The sequence below is a fragment of the Herpailurus yagouaroundi genome, unplaced genomic scaffold (genome assembly GCF_014898765.1).
Source record: "Herpailurus yagouaroundi ecotype Mexico unplaced genomic scaffold, PumYag 545, whole genome shotgun sequence".
Lineage (NCBI taxonomy): Eukaryota > Metazoa > Chordata > Mammalia > Carnivora > Felidae > Herpailurus > Herpailurus yagouaroundi.
In genome coordinates this window covers 122859-144176 of record NW_024412762.1, presented here as the reverse complement: position 1 = coordinate 144176, position 21318 = coordinate 122859, and the positions used below count along the sequence as shown (strand labels likewise).

The following is a 21318-nucleotide window of genomic DNA, read 5'->3' as shown; positions in this document are numbered from 1 at the left end:
ATATAGACTCCAGGAGCTCCAAGCTCTCCTAAAACAAGTTATAAAGAACATCCAACCTTTTCTCTCCAAACCCAAATTTTCAAGATGTAGTACCCTCATTGTAGCCCCTGAACTCAGGCAATCCCTCCAGTCTTGACAAGCCCCTGAGTTCTGACCACCACCAGGGACAATTGTACTATACAAATATGGTGGCCCATTGGTCTGCACACACCAAGCTACCTTCTTGTCTTAATTGATACTGGATCCCTGAAGGCCCCACTGAATTTAAAGATGGGACTCTCAGTGCCTTGTTGGCTCAGTCAGTTAAGTGTCTGACTCTAGGTTTCAGCTCGGGTCATGATCTCACAGTTTGTGAGATCGAGTCCCTCATCAGGCTCTGCACTGACAGCACAGAGCCTGCTTGGGATTCTCTCTCTCTCTCTCTCTCTCTCTCTCTCTGTCTCTCTCTCTCTGTCTCAGAATAAATAAACTTAAAACAAATAAACAAACTGCCAAACTGATTGGGACACCTGAGTAGCTCAGTCGGTTAAGTGTCTGACTCTTGATTATGGCTCAGATCTTCATCTCATAGTCATGACATCAAGCCCCACATTTGGCTCTGTGCTGACAGTGTGGAGCCTGCACAAGGATTCTCTTGTGGATTCTCTCTCTCCCTCTCTCTCTCTGCCCCTCCCCTCCAAAAAATAATAAATAAATATACATTTGGGGAGGGGCATCTTGGTGTCTCAGTGGGTTAAGCATCCTACTCTTGATTTTGGCTCAGGTCATGATCTCATGGTTTGTGAAATCAAGCCCCACACTGGGCTCTTCACTGACTGTGTGGAGCCTGTGTGGAGTAGGATTCTCTCTCTCTCCCTCTCTCTGCCTCTCACCCACTCATGCTCTTTTTCTCACTCTCAAAATAAATGAAACACATAAAAATTTTTTTTAAATACATAAATGGATAAACAAGCCGTGGTACATCCATAAAGTGGAACATTATTCAGTGACAAAAAGACCTGGCTAAGGCGGAACTCCCTGTGTCTGCTTAGGCATGATTGCGCATAAAATAGAAGGCAAACAAGCTACCTTATTCCAGTGGTTCTGGCTTCCTTTCCTTCAGGATTTCCCATTATGGGATGGATCGTCTAATTGCAATAAAATTTAAAAATTGCCCCTTATTGTTGGCCTTGCCAGATTGGACCTTGAGGTCTTGCCTGGGCCACTAAAATTGTTAATATGGCCCAACACCCATCAAAACAGACACTTCAAGGATGAGAACCACTACACAAGGTGTATTAAGAGGAGAGGTGATTATACCCACTCTTTCTCCATTTAACAGCCCAATTTAGCCTGTTTTTCAACCCAAAAAGGACAAATGGTACCTCATGGTGAATTGCTGAGACCCTAAGTAGTGGCCAAGTAAGATCTTATCCCTAACACAGCTATTCTTCCCCTGGCCAGTACTCTGTTGTCATCACCTACCAAATTTAGTCAATACAGCCCTTTTTCCAATAGGCTCTTAGATACTACTCATATTCACTTGTTTCTTTAGTTCCTTTATATAGTATATACTTTTTAAAAATTGTGACAAAATACAGATAATATAAAGTTTAAATTTTAACCATTTTTAAGTGTACAATTCAGCGGGATTAAGTACATTCATATTGTTGTAAAAACCATCACCACTAATGCTTCCCGAACTTTTTCATCTTGCACAATTGAAAGTCTGTGCACATTAAACACCACTGCCCCCAGGCTCTGGCAACCTCTGTTCGACTTTCTATCTCTGAATTTGCCCCTTTTGTGTCTGGCTTCTCTCATTTAGCATAATGTCTTTGGGGTTCATCCACATTGTAGCACAAGTCAAAGTTTCCCTCCTTCTTATGATTGCTCACATTCGCTTTTTTTTTTTAGAGGTGGAGGGAAGGAGTAGAGGAAGAGAGAGAGAGAGAGAGAGAGAGAGAGAGAGAGAGAACCTTAAACAGGCTCCACGCCCAGCTCAGGGCTCGATGCGCACAACCCTGGGATCATGACCTGAGCCAAAATCAAGAGACAGACGTTCAACTAAGCCACCCAAGAGCACATTGACTTTTGAAGGGACACAGCACTCCATTATCTGACTACCTATGGGGTAGCCACTCCTGTGTTTGCAGAACCTTGAAGGGAGATTCAGTGGACACTATTACATAGAACAGGGAGGGAAGATGGGATATTATCCCAAATAAGGGTCAGGGCCTTGTGTCTCAGTAAAATTCTTACACATCAACTGGTCCCCACTATACCCATATAGATCAGTCTGGCCAATGTCTCAAGCTATCCAGAACCCACATGGTGTAAAGCTATCACCAGGCCTTCTGGCTTTTCTCACCTGGCTATGTCTACTTTGGGGAATAATCTGGGCCTGGGACACTGAATCTCATTGGGTGGGCCCCATCTGACACCACCAGAGCAGCTGGGCTCTGTCACCCTCGCTTATTTGGGCTCTTCGCTCTGCTGCCACAACCAAACACTAGATGGCACCATCGTTCCATTTGCACATCCTAGTCTTTGCAGTTTGTAGGCAGTCCTACTGGTTGTTCTAAATTCACTAGGGAGTTGCCCTGAGAAAAGGGAGCACGTGCATTTGTCCAACTGCCTGTAATTGTCTCTTGAATGAATGCCCCATGCTCACACCTCGCCTCTCAAAATGCATGTCAGACCATTAATAAAAAGCCACGAGAAGCAACCAAGATGTCCTTCAGTAGGTGAATGGATAAATAAACTGTGGTCCATCCAAACAATGGAATATTATTCAGTGCAAAAAAAAAAAAAAAAAAAAGCACATTAAATTGCATATTACTAAATATGCAATTATATTATATAATAATAAATGAAATAAGCCAATCTGAAAAGGCTACACACTATATGATTCCAAGTGTAAGACATCCTGGAAAGGGCAAAACTATGGAGACAATAAAAAGATCGGCGGTTGCCAGGGGTTAGGGGGAGGGAGGATAAATGGCTGGAGCCCAGAAGATTTTTAAGTCAGTGTAAAATATTCCATATCATCTATATGATATTATTTCTCTATAATGGCAAATACACGTCATGTTATACATTTGTCCATACCATTAGAATGTACAACACCAAGAGCGAGCCACTGGGACACCTGGCTGACTCAGTCGGTAGAGTGCGTAAGTCTTAATCTTGGGGTTGTGGGTTCAAGCCCCACTTTGGGTGTAGAGATGATTTAAAAATAAAATCTTAAAAAAAAAAAAAAAAAAACAAAAACAATAAGCCCTAATGTAAACTGTGGACTCTGGGTGATAATGATGTGTCAGTGTGGGTCTATCATTGTAAAAGCTGTCCCTCTTAGTGGGGGATGTTGATAGTGGGAGAGGCTGGGTGGGCAGGGAATACATGGGAACTCTCTGTACCTCTGTTCAATTTTGCTGTGAACCTAAAACTGCTCTAAAAAATAAAACCTATTTAAAAAATTTTTAACATTTACTTATTTTTTGAGAGTCAAAGAAAGAGCATGAGCAGGGGAGGGGTAGAGAGAGGGGGGAGACACAGAATCTGAAGCAGGCTCCGGGCTCTGAGCTGTCAGCACAGGGCCTAACGTGGGGCTCAAACTCACCAACCTCAAAATCAACCTGAGCTGAAGTCAGATGCTCAACCCACTAAGCCAGCCACCCAGGCACCCCAGAATCTTTTTTTGTTTTTACTTTTTTTAATGTTCATTTCTTTTTGAGAGAGAGAGGGAGACAGCATGAGTGGGGGAGAGGCAGAGAGAGAGGGAGACACAGAATCCGAAGCAGGTTCCAATCTCTGAGCTGTCAGAACACAGCCTGATGCGGGGCTGGAACTCACAAACCGTAAGATCATGACCTGAGCCTAAGTCGGAAGCTTAACCGACTAAGCCACCCAGGCGTCCCTCCAGAATCTATTTTTTAAAACAAAGCAAATCAAAGTGGAAAGGAAAAACTCTGGGAAAAAAATTGACCAAGAAAATACGAACTTTAGTCTGTTATGGTATAATGAAAACTGAACAACTAAGTTTGTACTTTGTCTTTCTGCTAAATCATATTCTACCACTTAGCTCTGACCTTGGTGTTGGAAGGACAAAAGCTGAATGTTTGATTCAACATAATTTCTGGCATCCGTGAATTCCTGACTGAATGAAAGTTCCGTGGCTATAAGAAATTATCATTAAATCTAATCAGCTGAACTCTGTCAATAATACTCTTAGGCAAATCAACTGGATTTTTTGTTTAATACCTGCATATTCACAAATAGATTAACATTACAGTTTTAATTTGAAGTGGAATGAGGGCCAGTCGGTTAAGTGTCTGACTTCGGCTCAGGTCATGATCTTGTGGTTCATGAGTTCGAGCCTCTCTGCTGTCAACAAGGAACCTGCTTCGGATCCTCTGTTCCCTCTCTCTCTACCCCTCCCCTGCTTGTTCTCTCTCTCTCTCTCTCATTCTCTTTCTCTCTCTCTCAAAAATAAACATTTAAAAAAAATAAAGTGGAATGAAAAGCCACTGGAATCTCTCACATGGGGCAAAGGTGCCTTTGCCTTTGGGATGACATCATTCCCAGTAGCAGCCCCTCTGTTTCCCACTGCAATCACCACCCCAGCTACAGACACAGAGCCATGACTTCCAGACTAACAGCTGCCTCTCGATCCCAGTGTTCGGCTCAAGGTCATTATCAACCCAGTGAGCTCCTTGACCTGGTTGTAACCAACTTCTTTTTTTTTTTTTTTTTCCTGTTGGGTTGAAAGATACAGAACATAAAATTTACCATCTTAACCATTTTTAAATGGAAAGGTCAATGGTATGAAATACATTCATATCATGGTGCAGCCAACACCACTGTCCATCACTAGAACTGTCTGCATCTTGTAAAACTGAAACTCTGTCCTTGTGAAACAAAAACTCCTGATTCTTCCCTCCCCCAGCCCCTGGTACTACCATATTCTTTCTATTTATATGAATTTGACTACTCATGGTGCCTCATATATATGAACTCATGCAGTAATTGTCTTTTTGAGATTGGCTTACTTCAGTTCTTCTAATGTCTTATACGGTTCATCCATGTTGTAGCAGGTGTCAGAACTTCCTTTTTTAAGGCTGAATAATGTTCCATTGTGTGAATGGGACACGGTGTGTTTATCCATTCATCCATCGGTGGACACTCGGGTTGTTTCCACATATTAGCTATAGCAAAACTAGCCAACTTCTTGACCAAACCAGGTGACCTCAACCCTGCAGCTGGACTCATCCTACACGGACATCACCCAAAGATGGACTGTCTCTGATGACAACCGCAGGTGCAGTCATGCTCCAATCCACGCCCCACTGCGCCCCACTCCTGAACTCCATGGATACCTTCACCTGTTTTTCAACTCTCGCTCTGCTCCCAGCCTCTCCTCTCCTAACCCCTCCCTGTAGACCACCACCCTCTCGGGAGGCATTCCCCAGCATGTGGGTGAGTGAACCTCATGAAAGCAAGCTGACTGCTGGGTGTGTCACAAGCACCTGCTTGCTTACCTGTTTCTGTGGCAGCTTCTCTGACCATTCTTAAGGAAACCTTCAGGACAACTCCTTCCATCTATTATTGGCCACATCTCTAAACCATCTTCCCAGAGGGTACAAACTCTATAAAAACATTTTTTTTAACATTTATTCATTATTGAGAGACAGAGAGAGACAGAGCATGAGCAGGGGAGGGGCTGAGAGACGGGGAGACACAGAATCTGAAGCAAGCTCCAGGCTCCAAGCTGTCAGCACAGAGCCCGAGGCAAGGCTCGAACTCACAAACCTTGAGATCATGACCTGAGCCGAAGTTAAGCGAAGCTTAACCGAGAGAGCTACCCACGTGCCCCTCAGAGGGTACAAACTCTTAATTGAGTTAAGCTCAAAACAAATAGACAAAGGGGAAAGCCTAACAGAAACAAGACCAACTGGTCAGACCATGAAACCAAAAGAATCTGGCACCAAAAATCGATGAAGTCCTCAAAAAGAATCAAAATCAAATTCTTATAGCATGCTTCCAATGGACAGGAGCCCAGAGAGCCCAGGACCAGAGTGGGAGTCCCTGTGGGGCCCAGGCTGCTAGTCAGGAGTGGCACCCGAGGGTTCTGAGAGGCGTCATTACCTAGAGAGAGTGGACAGGGATCCTAAGATCAGGTCCGATCCACTGAGTCAGGGCACCAGAGCCGTGGGTGGGGGGGATGCATCAGACAGGGAGACGATTTCACTCACGTTGCAGCGACAAGAAAGTTTGCTGATGAGGAATGTCCACACGGAAAGGACAGGGCTTGGGTTTTTCTAGAGGCAGGTAGACCAGGAGTCATGAGGAAGAGTGGGAGGGTCTTGCACGCATGAGGGCAAAGTGATCCTTTGGAGCCAGCCACTTCTTGGAGCACAGAAGGGTAGGATTTCTCAACCGGCCAGCGCTTGTCTGGAGCACAGGCTCAAATACATTTTGTCAGCCGGTCTGGATGCTCCGTGGGTCTGGTGGTATGCTTGTGTGTTTGCAGGGCACGAGCAGGGATCATATCTGTGTTTCTAGGGGAGTGTGTTTGCATGTGCACGTGCGTGCGTGTTAGCGTGAGGCACTGCCTCAGCGTTTAGTTGGGCCTGGTGGGCTATGTGCAGCTGTTACAGGCTATCTGTTCCTATTTCTGATCACTGCAGGGTGTGTGTGTTTCTCAGAGCGTCTGTCTGTGTGTGCCCGTGTCAAGTGCTGTGTGTGTGTTTAGAAGGCGCGTGTCTCACGGTTTCTGTGGGTCTGATGGAATGTGTGTGTGTTGCAGTTTGTGCCGCCATGTTTCCGTCTGTACCGTGGCGTGTGTGTTTGTGTCTTAGCGTGTGTCCTTGTGGGCGTCTCTGGTAGAGGTTGTGTGTGACGGCAGAAGGAGGGTTTCTCGGGGCTTCCGTGGGCCTGGCGGTCTGTGTGTTGTAGGGTATGGGTCTGTCTTGAGGCTTCCGTAACGGGTGGTGTGTGTTTTTGTGTTGCAGGGTTGCGTCTGTCTCGTGGTGTCTCTGTGGCCCGTGACATGCACGCGCGTCCCAGGGAGTGTCTGTCCCAGTGTTCCCGTGTGTAGTGGTGTATACTGTGGAACAGTCTCTTTCGGCTTCTGTGAGGTGGCTGGGTTTTGAGGGTGTGACTTCCAGGGTGAGTGTTCTTCCCCGTCGCCCTGTGTGTTAGCTGTGCACGTATGTTTGTTGCAGCGCGTGTGTCTCTTCCAGTGTTTCTGGGGCTCTTTCAGGATGTGTGTGCAGTTTTGCTGCGTATGTTTCCCCGTCCGTGTTTCGGTGTGTGTCGAGGTGTATGTTCGTCTTGGAGAGACAGTGTCTTTCTCTGTCAGCTAGAGTGCGTGTGTGGGTACTGGCACACGAATGCATCTTCGGGTCTGGTTGTCTGTGATCGTATGTTACAGTGTGTGCGTCTGTCTCAGCGTTTCCGTGTGTCTGGCGGAGTGTGTGTTGTTCCAGATGACTGTCTTTGTGTGTCTGTGTCTGTGTGTGTGGCAGTGTACATGGGGGTAGCTCTGTGTGAAGTGTGTGTGGAGCTGTGTGTGATGTGCGTGGCAGTACGTGTATCGTAGGATGGTTGTCTCCGTGTTTCTGCGTGTGTAGCGGTGCGTGCGTGTGGACCTCTGTCTGTGATGTGAGCTGCGTCCCCATTTGAAACCCAGCCTGGCTCAGGCCTTTTCCAGACCCACATTCCTCCCGCTCCTTTGTGCTCTGTGCTACAAAAAATATTTGCGTTTTCCACGACTCATAATTTTTCCTCCTCAATCGCTACCAGATGTGGGTCCTGTGGTCCCCATCCCCATGGCAACAGAGGTTCCAGCCGCCGCGGTTCCCTTCTGTGGCGCCTTCCCTGGAAGCTGGCACTGCCGCAGGCCCGAGGGGGTGGGGAGGAAGAGGGTGTCAGGCAGGGGGTGGCTGAGGGGCCTTGGCAGCTCCCTCCCGGGGCAGCTACCCGGATCATCCTGGGGGGCTTTCTTGGCCTGGTTCCTGCCCGGCCTCCAGGCCACAGCATCCCGCCCAAAGTGGGGGCAGGCAGCAGAGGCTGGCTGCTGGAAGTACGGGAGGTGCCCCTGCTCTGTGAGGCGTTCACACAAAGGGGCTCCTGAAGGTCAGGGTCTTGGACACCTGGAGGGTTCCCAGGGCAGAGAGAGGAGGGGCCCCAGGAAAGCCAGGTCTATGTGACCACTCTGGTTGCCCCACACCATGCTGACTCAGACTGCAGGGAGAGGGAGAGCTGGTAAGGTTTGGGGATCAGGGAGTGGCAATGTGGGTCTCGCTGTGTGGGGGGAGGGGTGCAGGGCAAGACTGTAGCCTGAACTGCTGCGCTGCCCTCCCCCACCATCCTGTCATTATCCTACCCTTGCTGGGCCCAGCTGGGCATCTGCCCTTCCTGGCCAACTTTAAGCCTGTGTTCTCAACCCCAGCAGCCAGCATGGCCCGGTGCCCGAATATATCAGAGGCGGCCAGCCACAGGGCCATGGCTGGGAGGGTGCCTGGCTGGCCAGAGGGAAGCCTGCATTCCACGTGCTGCCCGACCAGGCCGAATGCTGGGACTATGTCCATGCAAACCACATCAGATGTCCCGCCTGGGGCATGAGGCCATCTCCACTCAGGTGGCTGAGCCCCCATATGGGTCACTAAAGTTGACCTCAATGTGGTATCTGGCCAGAGGGCAGGAGACTTGCCAGGTGAGATCTCTGAGCTGCCAGCATTGGTCAGACCTCATGCCACACTGGGAGCTGCAGGGTGGGGTTGGGGAGAAGATTGGAGAATCTTGGCAGAATCTCCTGATCAAAAGAGCTGGGCATCACGATGAAAAGAGACCTGCTGGGCAGAGGCAGGGGGATGGGAGGAGCCAAGATGGACAGAGGCCAGTGGGTGCCATAGAAAGGTAAGGGGTCTGTGGCCAAGGAAGGTCACTTGGGAGGCCTGCCTGAGGGCCAGAAGCAGTGAAGACATTGCGGGGGGGAGGGGGGCGGCCAATGCTCACAGATAAAAGGCCAGGCCAGAGCAGGGACTGCCTGCGAGGCCAGCCAGGGCTCTGGGCCAGGCACACTCCCTTCCCTCTCCCCCACCTCCCTCAGCCTGGTGGGGAGGGCGGGAGGGTGAGAGTTTCCGGCTGAGGACAAGGAGCCCATTGAGGCAGACAGCAGGGCTCTGTGCAGGGCCAGACCATCTTGTTTGTGCCTGGTGAGGCCCTGCTGGAGCTGTGCCTGTGGCCCACTGCCCCTGGCCCCAGCCTCTGACCTGTACCAGCCACACCAAACAGCTCGGTGCCCCCAAGTGTAACAGCACTGGCCACTGGGAGCAGCACAGGTCAGCCTCACGTACAAGCTCCCTGTAGCCAAGGGACTCCCAGGCTGCTAGTTGAGAATGGAGTGGCCCAAGGTGGGTGCCCAATAAACTTGATAAAGAAATGATGGGCGGATGGACACAACCCACATCCAGCTTAGCCCCTGGAGAGCCACACCTGGGCTTCCAGGTTCTGCTTAGGTAGAGGAGTCTTGTGGGTGAGTGCAGGCTAGAAAAGGTCACACAAATTCTCTGAGGAAGGAACCTTGCAGGAGGAAGGTTAGATAGGAAGCAGGCAAAGCACAGGAGAAAAAAAAGGCACTTTATTAAGAAAGCTTTGGCCAAGCCCCTGCCGGGAGGAGCCCATCCTGGGGCACCCGGATGGGGTGGGAGCAGCCCTGCCGGGGGCCTATAAATACATCTCCTCGGGCTACTGGAGTTGCCCTTCGGATTCCCGCGGCATGTGGGGTGGTGGGAGGCCATCAAAACCAGCTCGACAGCTGAGGGGCCGGGGCTAGGGAGGCTGGGGGCGCAGAAAGGGGAAGTGGGGGGCCAGGCCGGGCCCCGGGGACGCTGAGCCCTTTGGGGAGCAGAGACCAGCTCTCCTCCCCAGGCTCCAGACAGATGCCCTGAGGCCTGGCCAGGGAAGTAGCCCTCGGCTACGATCAAGGAAAAAGCCCTCCAGCCAGAGGCGCCAGGCCTTGGCCAATGAGGCAGTCGAGACAGAAATGCTTCTGGCCTCGACCAATGAGAAGGTAGCCCCGGCCGAGTGCACTCTGGGCCCGTAAGAGGTGATCTCCAGGCCGAACCCTCCTGTCTTCGACCTTTGAGACCCTGACTGGTCGGAGCCCTCGGCCAATGGGAAGGAAATCGCCAGCTAAGCCCCTGTCAGGCCTCGACCAATGGAATGGGACCTTCCCGCCCGAGAGCAGTGCTCCAATCCAGGAGCCGCCGCTGGAGCCTGAGCCAATGAGACCCGGCCTCCCGCCTGGCTGCTCCGGTACGAAGCCCCGGGAGGCCGCCGTGCCCCGGCCGCCGCGGGGCGCGCCGGGCTGGCGCATTACGCGGGGTGGCAAGCAGCGCTTCTAAGCCTGGGGAATCTGCGGGCACGGCCGGGCTGCCGCCTGCTACAGGGTGGGCGCTCCCGCCCTGCCCGGGTCACCCGCCGCTTCCCGGCTCTTCTTGCGCGGCGGCTTCTGGATGGGGGTCTTCTTCCTGGGGGTGTCTGGCGCGGGTGCGCCGGCTGCCGCCTTCTCGGGCCCCGGGGCCTCCGGCGCGGGGGACGCGCGGGCAGGCGAGGCAGGCAGCACCGATCGCTTGGCCTTCTGCGGCGGCGCCGGCTTCTCTCGGGGACCCTGCGCGACCGTAGCCCCTTCGGCGCGGCCCAGGCTGCGAGTCTTGTCGCGCAGCTCCGCGGCCAGCATGGAGGCGACCTCGGGCGCTCCGCGCGGGGGACCGCCAGCGTCCGTGGGCTCTGAGAGGCCAGGGCCGCGGCCCCGCGCCCGAGCCCTAGGCGGCGAGGGGGAGGCGAGGGCAGGCCCCTCCTCCGCCAGCCCCGGGGGCCGAGGCGTCGGGTCACGGGCCCGGGGGCTGCTGGGCTCATCCGGCCGCGCCGACGTGTCGCTGGGCGTCCGTTTCCTCTTGGTGGGGCTGGGCGCAGCCTCGGGTCCCGAGAGTGGCGGAGAGGGCGCACCGGCAGCGGCGCCGTGCTTTCCGTGGATCCAGGACACCTTGGGCTTGGTGGCAGGGTCGGGTGGAGGCGGCTTCCTGCGCTCGGGAGATGGCGAAAGCGACAGGCCTCCAGCCTCGCCCCGGGCCCGGGCCGGCCGAGCCTCGCGCCGGGCCACGCGCGCATACAGCGCCCCGCCGGGCCCCTCCACGCTCGATGCCGACCGCTCGCTGTCAGAGGACTGGGGGAGGGGCGTCGCCTCCTCTGCGCAAGCCAGCGTGGTCACCAGAGTGGGGGATGACGCCAGTGCCTCCGAAGGGGCTGTGGGGGGCTCCGCGTCCCTGCTGTCCGTTGCGGTCTCTGACAAGGGAAGAAGAGCTGGCAGTCACGGCCTCCACAGAGAGCTGGGCCATCCAGCCTTCAAGCAAAACCCTGCCTTTCCTCCTCTTCCCCACCCCAGCTGATGCTCAGTCGCCCTGGTATCCAGACATGCCTGGCGAAATCCTAGCACCAACCACAAATTTCGTTCTGAGACCCAGGGTGTGAAGCCTGGTCCTGGGGGGTGAAGGGCACGTTCCTGAGGCTGAAGCCCCAACCTGGGCCTGGCCTTGCATCCCTTCCCACCACATCCCCAAACCCGAGTGGGAGGGGAAGTCGGATCATCAGATATGATTCTGGAACACCTGCTAGGTGATTCATTATTCCTCATAAAGAGATAAGGCTTCTAAGGCTCAGAGAGGTTAGTTGCTTGCTCAAGGTCACCCAGGGGGATAGGAAAGGAGAGAGGCCAAGGCCACAGCTAGTCAAGCTCCTTCCAGGTGTTTGTGGGCCAAAGCTTCAGGCAAAAGTGTGCCCCCATATCCCATAGACCCCTGCTCCTATCTCCTCTGCCATCTTCTACCTAGGCCCAGAACCTTCTCTATGAACGGTCTCCCAAAGAAGTGAGTCTGGGCTGTGGCTAGAGACAGAAGAGCCCACCCACCTCCCCAGACCCTACCCCAGTCCAGCGCTGAGCAGCACAGAACCCCATTCTGCAGCCTCAGCTCTGTGTCCAACCCCTAGCTAGGAGTATCACCACACCCTTCCTCCCGTGCTGCCCGTCCCTCAGAGCACAGAAACCTTTTCAGCTGAAACATTTCACTGGGCTGGAGGGAGGCCCAAGCAGGGCAGTGCTCACCTTCATGGGGTACACAGTACACAGGGCCTTCATCAGTGGTGTCAAAGGAAGAGAAGGAGGCCCGGGAGGACCATGATGGAGAGGGCTGCTCCAGCCCTGAGGGTGGCTCCAGGAAGCTGCAGTTGAGTGTGTTATCCAGGTCGTGGTGGGCCACTGGGGAAGGAGGGAGGCACAGCTGCCAGGGGCCCTGCCCTGTTCCAGCCTGTGCCCTCACTAGCCCTCCTGCAACAAATGACAGAGTAACCAAGAACAGTCCTATCCTAAGACTATGGGTGGAGCAGGCAATTCACCAGGCAGAGTGACACTAGACCAAAACAAGATGGGAGAATGGGTAGAGGTGAACTAGTAAAAAGAAATAAGGGGAAACAACGTAGTCAAAGGTGCAGGGTTAGTGTGTGCTGCTAGGGAGCTGAACAAGGATGGGCTGAAGCATTGGAAAGAGAGGGCTGGAGAGAACACCTGGCTGGGACAGGCCATCAGGGCCTCCAAGCCATGTTTGGACCCTGCCCTGTAGGACCCAGAAAGACATGAGGTTTTTTGGTTTTTTGGGTTTTTTCCCAGCTCAAATGTGCAGTGGTGAGACCACCCTTTGGCTCAGCCCATTTCAGCAGACTGAACCCCCGGGGCCTAGCCCCAACAAGTGGGGGAATCTCAGAGGCCAGCTGGCCTATCTGCCTTTCACAGTTGAGATGTGGGGTCCAGCCCCACACCTGTGTCCACAGATCGCACTCTGCTGAGTGGGCCAAGGGGTTTTCTCAGCTGTCTCCATCTTTATCTCCCTTCATCTTCAGAAACAAATAGCAAAAAGGGAGTCCACTCCTGGTGTGTCAGTGCAGACGGAGAGAGTCTGCACGTGGAGTCCTGACTTAGGGTTGAGAGTCGGGAGACCAGCCTGCCCACTTTCCAGGAAGGACCCAGAGCACTGCAGGGGATCTAGGTGGGCAGGGAGTGGGGGGGGGGGGGCGAGGAGTGCTCCCTCTGACAGGGTATTTCCATGCACAAGTTTCCCCTGCCCCGACCCCCGTTCACCTGCAGCTACCCACCAAGACTTCTAGTGCACTGCTACAGATTGTAGGGGTTCTGCCCACCGACATGTCCACACACCAGATGCAATCACCATCACTCACCCAGACAGGGCCCAAACCTCCCACATTTGCCTGCACACCAAGGACTCCGTCCTTCCTTCCCGGGCTCGCCTACCTCAGGAGACCCTCTTTCCATCCCTCCCCAGCCCACCCACACCAACACTCAAGGCCCGCATTTCCTACACCGACTCCTTCACACCCATTTCCCAACAGCCTCCTGCATCGGGAAGTGTTCCCCCAGAGACCCCGTGCGGATATCCTTACCTACAACCTTCGGCAGCTTCTGCCTGCGGAGCGGGATCCGGGGCAGCTTCATGCTGATGCGGCTGAAGCGCCCGCACAGTCGCTGCGGCGCCTTTTTCCTCCCGAGCGTGAGCTCCCTGCGGGGGCGGGGCCTGAGTAAAGGGGTGGGGCGGGGCCTGGATGGGACAGTTTGATCTCTGCTGGAGCCCAGACACAGGAAGGGCGGGGCCTGAGCTAAAGATAGGCAGTGCCACACCCCCGGGCGGAGCAGGGGCCTGGAGCGGCCTAGGGAAGGGCGCGCAGTGCCACTGAGAGTTCGGCCTGAACCCGAGACAGCGGCACGACGTCGGGCCTCACCGGCGCGCCGGGTCCTTGCCGCGGCAGGCGCAGCAGCAGCCGAGCAGCGAGAGCAGCAGGCCGAGGAGCAGGGCAAGCAACGCGCCCGCGCCCATCACGCCCTTGCGCTGGTTGGTCTCTGTATGGGAGGGCACCGGGGTCAGCGTGGGTGCCGGTACTCCTTGCGTCCCCCTCAATACGATGTCCCCCTCGACCACTCACCCAGGCGGCAGGCACCAGTGACCGGGTCGCACGAGTCCTCGTGGCAACTGCAGGCCTGGGCGCAGTCCACGCCATGGAGCCCAGGCGGACACGTCAGGTTACAGCTACGGGGACACGGGATCAGGGAGGGCCACAGCAGCCCCCCCCCCCCACCCCGTGATGCCACCTGCCCTCGCCCCTGCCGCGAGCCAGCCCGGGTTCCAGAGCCAGGTTCTCTAGCTCTATTCTCTGGGGTTTGACGCCCACCACCACCGCCAGGCACACACTGAACGATCAATGTTTTGGAAATGATACGTTGCACAACCAGCGGGATGGGGTCTGGGAGACAGGGCCTGTGGTCACCCAGACTCAGTGTCCACTTCCGGAGCTGACTCTTGGGTGGGTGAGAAGAGGGGCTGCCAGACCAGGCCCTTGGCTATAAGTGGAGGTCTCTGCTCTGTCTGCGCCAGCTTGGGGTCACCTCAGTCGTGCAGTCCTCAGGAGCCCACTGACCACAGGCCGAACTGGTTGCCAACCCCTTCTCTGAGCACCAGCTGCACACCAGAGCAGGAAATGGCCCCAAAGAGTCTGACAGGACTCCCTAGCTGCGGTAAGCGGATCTAGGCTGAAGGGCCTAGTCTAGTCGGGTCTCATTTAGTCGGTCACCATAGCAGCACCTGGGGTGTAGCTGGAGCCCTGTGAGGAGTACATATCCCCTAACCCCCTTTGGGTCCCTGGGCACTCACTGGGGCCCATGGACTCCGGGGCTGCACAGGCAACGCCCCGACTGGAAGTCGCAGTGGCCGCTGCCGCAATCGGCGCACACGAATGCACAGTCCTCGCCGTAAGTGCCATTGCTGCACTTGGTCTCGCACCTCGGAACGCGGGGAGAGGGAGTCAGTGGAAACGGAAGCAAACAAACCGAAAGCCCATAGTGCGCTCCGCGGAGAGCATTCGGGGATTGGCGGGGCTGGGGCTGCGTGCCTGGGATACGTTCGGGCATGGGCTGCTTGCTCACCGGTCGCCGATCCAGCCCGCGTTGCAGCGCGTGCACTTGCCGGTGACGTGGTTGCAGGCATGCCCGTCGCGGCACGGCGGGCAGCGGTGGCCGCAGCCCTCGCCGTAGAAGCCGGTGGCGCATGGCTGGTCACACTTGGTGCCGTTCCAGCCTGGCTCGCATGTCAGGCAGCGGCCCTCGGCCACCGTGCAAGGCTGCTGGCCCTTGCACTGGCCGCATCTGGGGAAGGGGCGGGAGGCTAGGCGGGGCCCAGAGCCACCTCACCCCGGTCCCCTTCGGCGCTCCGCCCCCCTCCTCCCCTCCCCTCCCCAGCCAGGGGCCCGAGCTTACCGGCGGCGGCAGCCCAGGCCGTAGAAGCCGGCAGGGCACGGCTCCCGGCAGTACTTGCCACGGTAGCCAGGCTCGCAGGCGCACGTGCCGTCCACAGGGTGGCAGCGGCCGCGAAAGCATTGGCAGTAGCGCTCGCAGCGCGCGCCGAATGTACGCTCGCGGCACTGGCAGCGGCCGCTCTGTTGCTCGCACGGCGATGTGTTGCAGGCGCACTGATTGTTGCAGCTGCGGCCCCACCAGCCTGCGTGGCACAGGCACGCGCCCGTCTGTGGGTCGCAGCGCGACGTGGCGCTGCAGTAGCACGCGCTGGCGCACTGAGCGCCCCACCAGCCAGGCTCGCAGCGACACGCGCCGCTCCGCGGGTGGCACACGCCGTGTTGGCACTGGCACGCATGCTCGCAGCGTGCGCCCCAGCGCCGCGCGTGACACGTACACTGGCCTGTCACATCCTCGCACTGCCCATGCGGGTGGCAGATACACAGCTCCTTGCAGTCGGGGCCCCAGAACTGGCGCGGGCACTCTGCAGGAGCGGACGGAAAGGGTGTGAGGCCAGGGTGCTCTCGAGGGAGCCCAGATCCAGCCAGAACCTACCCGCGTCCCGCCCTCCGCCTTTGGGGACCCTCCCCCCATGCTGGATCCCTTTCCCGGATCAGACCGCTCCCAATCACAGGCTCTGCCCCACTACCCAGCGCCCACCCGGATCCTGGCTCACTGGTGTCGCAGTTGGCACCGAAGTAGCCATGGCGGCAGCGGCACTCGCCAGGCCGCACGCACACCTCATTCTCCGAACACGTGGAGTTGCCTTCGCACACCGCTGCGGACAAAACGGGTCTCAGCTGCCCGCGTGTGATGCCCCCACACTATCCCCTCTTCCTCTCCGTGCCCCCACCCCCTGCCCAGGTCCCCAGTGTGCCCCACTCACCGACCCCACACTCGTCCCCCTGCTGCTTCCAGCCGGTGCAGCACGTGGGCTCCTGAGAGCTGCAGGCAAAGAAAGAGCTCCTGAGCCTGAGCCCCAACCCTTGTCCTTGCTAGGGCTCCCCAGCAACATCCACCCTGCCCTGGGGAGGTGGTTATGGAGGCCTTGCCATATGCCAGGTACTGCTGTAGGTTCAGATTTCCAGCAAATAAGACACACACTCCAGCCCTGGGGAGCAGACAATGGGAGGCCGCAGAGGGCAGACCACCAAGAGATCTAACCTCCAAGAACTTCTCAGTCCCTTCTATAAAGGGTCTTCCCTCCCCTCCCCATTCCACCTAACTCCTCTGTGATCCATCCCCACTCCAACTAGGCCTGAGAAAAGAACCCCAGGTGTCCCAGAATGGGCTGGTGAGAGAGGTCCTTGAGTCTCCAGGACCTGCTTAAAGTGACATCACTGGAGGTGGGGGTCCAGCCAGAGGGGTGTCAGAATCTAGCTGTGACCTGGACAGCTGGGACTGGTGGGGCCTGACAGGTACACCTGGATACCGGGTTGGTGTCCACTCGGTGGAGGGGCAGGGCACACCCTGGGAGTCCTCCATGACAGCAAGGAAAGCAAAACAGTGAGGGCTCCGGAGCACCAGGGCAAGACTTAGAATGGAGGGAGGAGATATTAGAGCATCTACTTATGTGTTTTAAACATCTTATTGTAATTTTATTTGGTTTTACAAGGTACATGACGTTAGCTCAGTAGGAAATAAATAACAGAACTGTTGCATTTCAGGATAGTACAGCCTCCCAAACCCCTGGGCACAAAAGTTTGGAGGCCCTGCCAGAGTGAAAGGTGCCACTCGAGAGGGCGAGTGGGGGTTCAGAGGGGATGTGTCCACATTTGGGGAACAAAGGAGGCTGAGAAGAAGGAACGGACACTCAGGCTGCAGGTTCGTGGGTCCCAGCAGACCTAGAACTTCACCCAGATCCTGAAGTCACAGAGCAGCCATTGCTATTTGAGAAAAGGAGTATGCCCCTTCAGGAGTCTGATCTAGAACCAGGATGTGGTGTTGGGAGGCAGTAAGGAGGAGGCGTGAGACCCTGGTGGGTGGGACCAGCTGGGAAGGGAAAGGCTGCAGGTGTCCATATCGTGCCCGTCAAAATGCCCCCTATCCCTTCCCCAGCAGAGAACAATGCCACACCTGGGATGCCACCCCCCCCCCCACAAACGGTTTGATTCTCCCTCAGTCCAAAGATGAGGAACCTTGGGAACAGGAATCATAAAATCCCAGCCTGCAAGGGATGGGCCCAGCTTATTTTCCACAAATGAAACTGGAAACCAGACCCAGAAACACAAAGCAGGCTTGGCTTTCCCGCACCCCTCACCAGGCTTTTCCACCCACCCAGCCTGGCCGCAGGATGCATACATGCCCATCTTCAGGGGAGAGCCAGGTCTGCCAGCCTATCACCCTCCTGCCTTTTCTGCCAGTTCTGAGCCCAGGTTTCTGGGTGGGGAGCCTCCGTAGGTGTCCCTTGTGTAGGCGGCCTTGCCAGCTGGCCAGCTGGGATGGTGATGGCCCTGGAAGCACTGACCACTTTCTGCCCTGGCCACATGGCTCTGTGGCTAGGAGTCTGGTGTCAGGGCCACATTAAGCTGGATTTGATGCCTGTGTGACTTTGGGCACAGAACTTAACCTCTCTGACCTTCAGACTCCTTATTTATAGAAAGGGGCCCATGGATCTGGCTGGAGTATTCAGAAAGCACAAACTAAGAGCTCAGCCAAGGCTGTAGTCTGCTCTCCAGTCCATGCTGTGCAGGCTCCAGGAAGCCCCCTGAGTTCACCTAAGTTCACCCCCAGCATGGGAGGCACCCAGGTCCCACCCCAGCAGAGCTAACACCCTCTACCCCCAGCAAGGAGGGAGCCCCATGGGAATTCAGCAAGAGCATGAGGAGGAGCCTATGGGATAGCTGCTTTTCCTTCTGGGACGGGCTGGCAGACAAGACAGGTGGCAAGCCCACCCTCTCAAGAACTTACAAAACTGAGATGAGAAAAATGGCCTGGTGCAAGGGACAGTTCCCACACTCAAACTGTAAGTTGGTGAGACCCTCAGGAGCCAGGCTGCAGGTCGGGCCAGGCCCCTTAGCAAGCACGCCTGGCTTCGGGCTGCCCCCTCTAGAGATCACAGTCACTGTAAACAAAACTGCCATGATTCAAACCGTGTGATCTTGAACCTACAGCAAAGCACCCGTTTCAAAGAACTGAACTGCTTGCTCACGGTGCCAATGTCTGTCCTCATTCTCTCTCCAATCCAGCCTGGAGGCTCCTCTGCCCACCATCACCTGGAATCCCATACTTCGCTGCTTTCCACCTGCCCCGTGGACACCCCTCCTCTGGTTTCTGTCCCCCTCCTTGGCTCTGTCCTCACCTCTCCTCTGTCCACTCCCTCAGGATGCTCCCCTGGGTCACATCTAGATGAGGCACTGCAAATGCTCAGAGCCCTCTCTCTAGTGGGGCCCACCTCCCCAGACTGAACTCCTAGCCTCCCCCCAGAGGAGCCTTCCCCATCTCAGGTAGCTCCATCCTTGCAGGTGGGGAGGCTGAAACCCCAGAGCACCCACTCTGTGGTGACTGAGACTCCACTCACAGCACACACCTGATTCATAGGGAACCATGCCGCTCTATTCTCCAAACTGGATCCAAGAAGGGATGAGCCACTTCTCCCTGCTCTGCCCAAGCCTTGTGAGAGCCCACCTCGCTCTCCCTGGTTTCTCCTGGATGACTTCCTAACTGGTTCTCCCTTTTACCCGCCTAAGTAAGCCCTGTTCATCTGCCACCTGGCAGCTGAACATGGTCAGATCCCACCCCTCCTGGGTGTAAAGCCCCTGGGGGTTCTCGTGTCCCTCAGAGAAAAAGACCCACTGTGGCCTGCCCATCCTCATTCTTCCTCCACTTCTCCTCCACCATCCTCCTCCCAGGCTCTGCCCCGCCCCCATGGCTCTTTTCTGTACTTCCAACAAGCCCTTTGCACTTAGAGCCTTGCCCCAGGCACTGCAGGGCTCCACCTCCTCTCCTGCAAACCTCTGACTACTCATCACCTCCCCGTGGGTCTCCCCAGATCACCCTAAAGAATACAGCTGAACACTTCCTACCCAGCACTTGCTAAATATCAGATGACTTTCTGTAAGTCTCCTCCACTGCGAGGACAGTGACATTTGTCCTGGCCGCTGTATCGCTGCTCCAATCACAGTAGGTGCATGGGATTTTACTGGCTGCCCATCCGCTCCCCCCTTCAGGTTCTCCTGCCTCTGGGGAAAAGGAACCGCGGGTGGGAGCCTTGGAAGGGTATTGAAAGAGATGGCCCAGACCCTGAGTGGACAGTGCCCAGAGTGGCCATCCTTCCATTAACCAGCTCCACACAAAATCAGTCTTCCCCTCTCCACCCCATGAGGGGGACACCACCACTAACCCCATTTGACAGGGTCAGAGTCAGGCTCAGAGAGGTTAAGCGATTTGTTCCCAGTCCACACAGGTGGGGAGAGGTGGCATCTGGCTCCGAAATTCAACTCCGGGCTCTGGGCTACTGAAACAGGCCGCCTCATGGGGAGGCGTCCAGGCAACCGGACATGGAGCGAAGGGCTCAGGCTCCCGACAGCTTGAGCCTGCCACCGGATCCCCCAGCACGGAGCCCCATCGGGGAAGGAGGACTGAGGCGGAGAGACAAGGCCGTCAGCGATCGCGCCCTCCCCCTCTCCAGGCACGGCCCCGCCCGCCACTGCCACTGCATTCCTGGGGCCGGGGAGGCCCGGGAGGCGGCGGCGGCGGCGGCGTCGATGTGAAGCAGATGGCGGGCCAGGCCGGCCCCCGCCCCGGAGGCGGGGCTCACAGTGGGGAGGGGTCTGTGCGCCGCGGGATCCGAGCTCGGAAACCCCGCGCGGCCCCCTTGCAGCCCCTTGTCTGCGGCGACTGCCAAGCCCCCGGACGCGGCCTCCCATAGCCCTGCGGCTCAGGGCCCCCCGACGGAACCCAGACCGGAGTCCCGAGGCCGCCTCTCCAGCTTCCCACCCGCGCGGCGCCCCCCAACTTGCACCAAGGCACCCCCATACGCCAGCTCCTTGATCCCAAGAGCGGAGTTGTTCTTGACCTCGCTGTGGCCCCTGACCGGCCGACCAAGTCCTCTGACCTCTGCGCCCACTCCTAGAGTCTGTCCTCCGCTCTTTTCCCTCCGCGCAAGATCTTCGGCCCGCCACTTTTCCGCGGGGCCTGCCCATTGCCTGTCCCACGCTGGCTTCCCCAACCGACACCTCGTGGCGTCCCGTCTGCGCGGCCCTTCCGCGCACCCAGAATCCCCACCGGGATTTCCACATCTTTCCGACTGTGGTGCACGTCATTGTCTTTTTGAATCCCACTTCTGGTCCACTCTGAGCGCAGGCTCCTCAGTGCGAGCTCCATCACCATCCTCCTCCCACCCGCGCCTGCCTCTAAGATACAAATCTGTCCTTCCGAGTCCTGCCAGCCTCAAGATGCGTCGGCTCCCACCTCTCAGGAGCGCTGCTCCATCTCCATTCGACCCTCACCCTCCCTCCCGCCTCGAGCCACACTCGTGCCCGGGGCCTTTGCACTTTGCACATACTCTTCCATCTGCTTGGAATGCCCTTCCCCGACTTCTCCCTATGGCCTTCACAACCCGGCCCAAGGGTTCCTTTTTCAAGGTCTGAAATCTCAGACACCGTCTGTCACCCTTCGGGGCGCCTACTGCACTCCGTTCTCCCATCGGCTGACTTCTCGTCTGGGGTATCCTCGGATGCACCGTTGTGGCCCGGTGCCCAGGCTCGGCCTGGAGAGGAGTCTGCGTCGGCGAGGGCGGCGAAAAGGTCTAGAGCGTTTAGCTTAGGAAGGTCCCGGGTGCCCCCTCCCCTCGGCCCCTAGCGTCCCCCTCGACCCCCTCCCCCAGCCAGGCCGGGCTCCTACCCGGGAGCACGGCACACGTTGCGGCCGCGCGGGTTCAGCTCCTGGGACGCCGCGGGGCCGGGCAGCAGCCAGAGCAG

The 21318-nt window shown here is 56.4% G+C and overlaps 1 protein-coding gene across 1 annotated transcript; it reads right to left on the bottom strand.

Moving 5' to 3' along the window:
• Positions 1 to 9603: 9603 nt before the first annotated feature.
• On the bottom strand, positions 9604 to 21312 carry SCARF2 (scavenger receptor class F member 2; the record flags this gene model as incomplete). Its single annotated transcript, XM_040465045.1, has 11 exons — positions 9604 to 11331; positions 12149 to 12301; positions 13498 to 13613; positions 13834 to 13951; positions 14035 to 14138; positions 14760 to 14888; positions 15032 to 15250; positions 15362 to 15881; positions 16074 to 16175; positions 16284 to 16342; positions 21242 to 21312. Coding segments are annotated over 11 exons (2493 nt in total), but the record flags the coding sequence as incomplete, so codon positions are not given.
• Positions 21313 to 21318: the final 6 nt, after the last annotated feature.